The sequence below is a fragment of the Psammomys obesus genome, unplaced genomic scaffold, assembly GCF_907164565.1.
Source record: "Psammomys obesus unplaced genomic scaffold, mPsaObe1.curated_primary_1811, whole genome shotgun sequence".
Taxonomy (NCBI): Eukaryota; Metazoa; Chordata; class Mammalia; order Rodentia; family Muridae; genus Psammomys; species Psammomys obesus.
In genome coordinates this window covers 9,039,975-9,046,863 of record NW_026590677.1, presented here as the reverse complement: position 1 = coordinate 9,046,863, position 6,889 = coordinate 9,039,975, and the positions used below count along the sequence as shown (strand labels likewise).

General features: G+C 39.7%; 1 protein-coding gene across 1 annotated transcript; it reads left to right on the top strand.

Moving 5' to 3' along the window:
- Window positions 1-4,031: 4,031 nt before the first annotated feature.
- On the top strand, window positions 4,032-5,567 carry LOC129677665 (signal peptidase complex subunit 3). Its single transcript, XM_055608310.1, has one exon. It carries the CDS (start codon window positions 4,140-4,142, stop codon window positions 4,680-4,682), a length of 543 nt encoding a protein of 180 aa, XP_055464285.1. The 5' UTR covers window positions 4,032-4,139; the 3' UTR covers window positions 4,683-5,567.
- The last annotated feature ends 1,322 nt before the right edge of the window (window positions 5,568-6,889 follow it).

The window sequence follows — 6,889 nt, the reverse complement described above, 5'->3', positions numbered from 1 at the left end:
AAAATAATATTAATAATGTGTACATCCATCCTTGAGATGCAGAGCAGAAAACACGCTTGCTGAAAACAGAATATTTCTAAGCATTTTGAAGGGAGAGTACTTGGGCTGAGCAAGTCTTTGTTATTCTTGCAAGTGCATTAATCAGGTAATTATTGCCATGACACAGAAGGCACATTATATCAAGAAGCAGGAACTGGTTCATGATTGAATCATCTTCAAATAAAGAAGCATAGCAAGAATGGACAATAGTAATTTTTATTGGGATTGCAGCGAGTCTTTAGATTAGATTGGGGAAGTTTAACATAAAATAAATAATCCAAGTTTTCTGACCCATGAACAACATGTGCCTTCCAATTGACTGAGTCCTTAATCATTGCAGCAACATCTTGTCATATTTAATATACAGAAATGACTTCTTGTAGATAGACTATACACATAAGTACTTCATTTTGTGGTGATGTTTAAATTACAGTATTCTAAAAATACAAGTACAGGTTACCAAATGTTCTTGTTGTGTACTTGAGCATATTTTGGATATCCTTGGCTGGCTCTTTGATCACCTCCTCCGCAGGGGGAAATAGCCTGGCCAGATCACAGAAGAGAACAATGCAGCCAGTCCTGATGAGACCTGATAAGCTAGGGTCAGATGGAAGGGGAGGAGGACCTCCCCTAGCAGTGGAGTTGGAGAGGGGCATGAGAAGAGATGAGGGAAGAAGAGTGAGATTGTGAGGCAATGAGGGAGGGGGCTACAGCTGGGATACAAAATGGATAGAATGGAATTATTATAAATATTAAAAACAAGTACAGGTTACCATACATTCCCCAAAATTGCAGTGTCCAAATTTGAAACGGTAGCTGTTGAGACATAAAAAAAAAAAGGCTAAAAATGCACAGTTTTAGCTTTTAAAAAGTACTTTCCTGTTAACATGCATTTTCTTGTACATGCACATATGCTTTAGGAAGTCAGTGAAAATAAACAGAAACTAGGGACAAAATGTCAAATTTATCTTTTGACAAGCTATACAAAAATCAGCTTGTGGAGAAAATATCGTAAGTAGGCTATAATTAACACACGTGGTTCGAAATGAATCTGTTGAAAGGTGTGGTTTTACTTCTTCACCTGTCAGTCAATTCACCATAATATATTCTTGGGTGGTGAGAAAAAAGGGAAAAAGAGGATACAGACATACATACATGAATTTTTTTACCATATGAATGTATGTATATTTATGTTACTGGAGCTGCCAGGAAGGTTTGTCATGAGAAATATTTAAAATTAATTGAAACAGTCATGACATTCTTACTCAGATCCTAGTACATATTAGAAATAAGATTGGCGACCCCTTTATTTTTCCCAGCTTCCCTTGGCCAGTGTGGTTACCATGGTGATGGCTGTGGAAACTGATGCCAACTGTGATTTTTGCCTGAATCACTTTATCACTATGGTGTTGCCATGTGTTGTTTTTCTAATTCTGATTTTCCTTCTGAAATTATTGCTTGATATTTGAGATGTGGAAGAGATTTCCCTGCCCATTTATTCATTTATAATGTTTTAATCAATCTTACTCAGTCACACTTTTCTCAGAAGAAGTTACCACCTTTTGTTATTGATATATGTGTGTGTGTATGTGTGTGCATATATATACACATACACATATGCTAGAATTTATTGGCTAAATTTATTTTATTTATTTATTCTCTTTCAAGATGTCCCCAGAATTAAGCTGATACCTTCCCAGGATTCCTTGAACATATACTTTGCTTTCTAAAACTGTCTCCTCACTTGTACAAAGGGATTGATGCCACTTATCTCAGAAGATAGCTTTTAAAGTGTCCAAAAACCTACAGTGTATGGTATGCAGTTGCTCCTCAGCATATGGGACCTCCCTGAATTCGCCTTCTTTATTCAGTCAAAGTAATAGCTCTGACAACGTCATGGACTGGCTACCTAGTAAACAGGAATCAGCCCACATATCTCTTAGGTTAGTCTCAGTTCCACGGTTTAGTGTGTAAGAGGAGTTGCAGGATACAGCAGGAAAGAGAAAGAGCATCATCACACAGCTTCCTGCCTTTCCCATCTGGTTGCTTTCTTCTCTATCCCATATGCTTTCTTTCTTCCTTCTCCTGTCTTTTACTATAACACCAGAAAAGGGTGTTTAATAGGCAGTGCAGAATCTGAGGCTCAGAGTAAAGAAATGAGTCTGATGTATATAGTTAGTTGAGTAGGTTCCTGGAGAGATTTGGTCCCCATAATGGAGACAATTTTAGTAAGACACTACTTTTCCGTTGGTCTCCTCCACGCAAGCAAATAACAATCCTGAACATATCTGAACCACAAGAAATACTTTGGAGATTTGCTTGTTCCTGCATGAGAAATCATCCTGTTCTCTCAGGTGGAGAGAAGGACAAGGAAGTTCCTTAACTGTATCAGCAGGTGCTTCAAAACTCTTAGAACTCTGCATTAAATCAACAGTGATTAAACTTGTGCTGTTTATGATAGGCAAGAGTGAAGATTCTTCTATGCAGGATCGGGCTTATACAGAAGAAGCCGGTGAATTGTCAACTTTATGAGACACGTTAATGCAGTAATAGTGTAGACATCAGAGTTCCATCTTTAAAGCACTGATTAAGCAACTACCTGGAACCAGCTTCATCTAAACAAAAGGAACACAATACCAATTCTCCTAATGAATGGGACTGCTCTCTAGAGTTTAGTGACTCCAGGTGAGGAAGAACCTTGTGTTCTCAGGTGGATTAAGTGACCAGGGCACTTGGATCATTTACACCAATAAAGACCTTCCCGTTGTCCCCAAACTCTGCATGGTGCCATTAAATTAGTTAGATTAAAATGTTGACACATGTAGTCAGCATTTTTCGGGGGGTGGGAATTTTCTTCAGAATCTCCTGATGGTGTTTATTAAACGTGACAATATTTGCGTCCATTCCAAGTCTTTTGAAGATAAAACAACAACAAAAACGTGGAATTGTGGTGGGTAGATTCCACCTAATCCTGGTACTCATTGAGCTTTGAAAGGCACTGATGTCTATTTACAACAAGAGCTTTTATTATCTTAAATCATTTTGTGTATTGTTTCATTGTTCTGGGTGGTAAAAATTCCAGCTTCTCTAGAGGGTCAGTAATTTTTTTTCAGTTTGTTTATAATCAGTCAGTGATATATATACAAAGCAGGGGGAAAGCAGCAGGAAGGACAAGATAGGGAGGAGCCCTGGACCTGTCACTGTTGATTGGCAAAAGTGGGTAAGAAAAACAACTGACCAGGCAAGTTATGTGGAGATGTGTGTTTGAAGAAAATAAACAGAAAACAGCTTAAATAGGGCACAGAGTTGTCAATGAAGGCCTTTCCCAGAAGTGGCTTTGTTACTGAGTCCTGAGTGATAAGAAGCCAGGCATGCACAGGTCACTTCTTGCTGTGCTTGCAACTGTGTGCTCCAGTTGATCTGGGAGCAGAGACAAGCCCAGTGGATGGAGCCTGGCAGACAAGAAGCAGGCTGGGAGAGGGTGAGGTTGAAAGAGCCAGAGGTAGCACTCAGTCTGGGCCACACTGGACACTAAGACTGTGTTGAATGTGGAGGAGTCCAGCAAGGGAGTTGCTTGAGCTGGGGGGGGGGGGGGGGTGGCTGGTCTCTGTGCAGAGAATGGACTGCAGAGGCAGGGTGAGCTAGAATGTAGGGAAGTACAGCCATGAGGAGCCTGTTTCAGAAGCCCAGAGGAGGGGCTAGAATGTATGAAAGCCATGATGCAGCAGTGTGAATAGGGACAGGGTTCCCTGGACAGGGCTTTGTGTGTGTGTGGTAGATGGGACCCTCAGTGGTTGTGGGGGTGGGGGATGAGGCAGTTCAAGGCCCCCTGGGCGTATTCAGCCCCTCTGCTGTTTTCTGTCAGATACCCCAAGTGCCTTAGATTATCAGCAGACAGTGGTTGTAGGGTTAACTGGTGTCTTGGAGGAAAAAAAAAAAAAAGCATCTTGGGAGGCGCGCGTTCCAGGGATGCGTGCGCGCTCCCAGCATTCTGCGTGAGCCAGAGGAAGGCAGAAAGAAGGCCAGCGGACAGCAGCACCCCTTGCCGAGCGAGCGCCTGTGGAGTTCGCGTGGAGGGATCCACGGATCGATCCCGCAAGATGAACACCCTGCTGTCGCGGGCGAACTCGCTGTTCGCCTTCACGCTGAGCGTCATGGCGGCGCTCACCTTGGGCTGCATCCTCACCACCGCCTTCAAAGACAGGAGCGCGCAAGTGCGCCTGCATGTCTCCAGGATCCTGCTCAAAAAAGTGGAAGACTTCACTGGACCCAGAAAAAGAAGCGACCTGGGCTTCATCACATTCCACATCTCTGCGGATCTGGAGAAGACTTTCGACTGGAACGTTAAGCAGCTCTTCCTTTATCTGTCGGCAGAATATTCCACCAAAACCAACGCTGTGAACCAGGTAGTCCTCTGGGACAAGATCCTTCTGCGAGGCGAGAACCCCAAGCTCAACCTGAAAGATGTCAAAAGCAAGTACTTTTTCTTTGACGACGGACACGGTCTCAAGGGAAACAGGAATGTCACTTTGACCCTGTCCTGGCAAGTTATACCGATTGCTGGAATTCTGCCTCTTGTGACTGGATCTGGACGAGTGTCTGTCCCATTTCCAGATTCCTATGAAATAGCCAAGACTTTTTAAAGAACTCTGTCTGCATCTGAAATGGATATCTGTGTACTTAAAGAATCGTTTTTCTGTCATCTTTTCCCTCAAGTTTTGCTGACTTCTTTTTTTGTGGTTGTTTATTTTTAAATGTGCTGTTTTGTGTCTGGTACTGGCTGAACTCTTCGTCTTCATGCTTTATGTACTTAGCATAGAGACTACATTCTTTGATCTTCTTAGTGTGACACTGACCTTACCCTTCTTTTTGTATAAGAATTAACATCAAATTATGTGGCTGGTGGGGAAAGGCTAATAGAGGACTGGGACTTTATTCTACAAACAAAACAGCTCATCAGAGTAGATTATTATAGGACAGTTGCATAATAAGGATTGGATATATTACAGAGTTTTGTCATATTCATTATGTTATTCCATTTGAAATATAAAATTTGTTTGGAGAGAATTTAAAATTTGATGTGTTGGTATTGCCACAATAACTGCGTTTTACTCCTGACATTGTTTTTGAACACATTGGATGCCATTTTATTATATTTTCTAGAATGTGTTTGATTACTAGAAAAAAATGTGATTTATTTCTTAGAAGTCTGACATGCAATATAGGTTAACACAAATCAGAATGAGAATTTATCCCCATTTCAAAAATCTTAATGCTTGTCTTTTTTTTGCCAGCAAATATGACCATTTAAATAGTGGACACCTCCTTTGGCTATATATAATTATAACTCACTTCAAGTCTCTTAAGTAAGTCAAATGTGTGTCTTACAGTGTTTTCTCTACAAAGACTGCTGTGTATTGTATCTTTGTAAAATGTTTTAACACTGTTACTGAAATTAGAAAATGTCTGCATGCTCAACATGATATACGTATGTTCTAGTATGTTTAATGCCACTAAATAAATGCTTACTGCTTAAAATTGCTTTAGGTCCATTATTTAATCATTATTGGGATACTGATAATAGCATGTGTGGTATGATTTTTCACTTAGAAACATTCATATATATTTTCTCTATAACCTAGAAAGTAATCAGTGCAAGCACTAGCTCTCCTCAAATAAAGAAACTGAAATTCAGAAGTTTGTTACATTGAGCAAATAATACTTTAAACGTGAAATCCAATCTGATTTTTTGTTATTTTTTTATTTTATGAGAGTATGATATAATTACATTTTTTTTCTCTTCTCTTTCTTCCCTCAAAACCCCCATGTTTAATCTCCTTGCTCTTTCGAATTCATGGCAAATAAACGCATATATGTACATATGTATACATGTATATACATATGTGCCTGTATATATGTATGTTTATACATATATGTATACGTGTATGTGTGTATGTATATGCATGTAAATACAAGTATATGTATATATACATATATTTATATGTATATATATGTGTATATATACATCCTGCTCAGTCTTTATAACACATTTGTCTTCAGGGCTGATATTTAGTATTCAATAATCTATTGTACTCTTCCCCAGGGAAGACTATTTCTTTTCAGAAATGATTGATATTTTATTTTTAATATATTTTTATTTATGACAATTTATTCACTTTGTATCCCAACTGTAGTACCCACCCTCGTTCCCCTCCCAATCCCACCCTCTCTTATCTCCTCCCATGTCCCTCTCCAAGTCCACTGATAGGGGAGGTCCTCTTCCCCTTCCATCTGACCCTAACCTATCAAGTCTCATCAGGACTGTCTTTCAGAGTGGAAGACTATTTCTTAGTTGTCTGTAGTTCTCTGTCTAGGGTTGAGGGATTGTGAAATCCCACCATCACTGTCCACAAGTAGATGTATCTGTTAGGACTGAGATCCACTACTCTGCCTTTTCCTCAGTTGATACTCCAATATAAAAACAAATAAAAACCTGAAATAATAAATTTGTAGGTAAATGGGTTGAACTAGAAAAGATCATATTGAGTGAGGTAACTCAGACCCAGAAAGATAAATGTCTCATGCTTCTCTCATCTGAAGTTCCTATTATCAAATCTTCAGATGTGAGTACATAACCTGGTGTAACTGCAGAAACCAGCAAAGTAAAAACAGACCGTTGCAGGATGGGAGACCGGGGAGGGGGCACTAGATGGTGGATTACCAGAATGCAAGTGATAAGAAAGGTGAAATGGGAAAAATGGGAGATCTAATCAGGGAAGGGGAGGAAAATAAATAGAATAGAAGAGAGGGGGGTAAAATAAAAGGATGTTTGAAAAAATAGTTATAAGGA

What these genes read in the sequence shown, in the direction of transcription:
- LOC129677665 (XM_055608310.1), top strand. Translation starts at nt 4,140, where the DNA reads ATGAACACCCTGCTGTCGCGGGCGAACTCGCTGTTCGCCTTCACGCTG.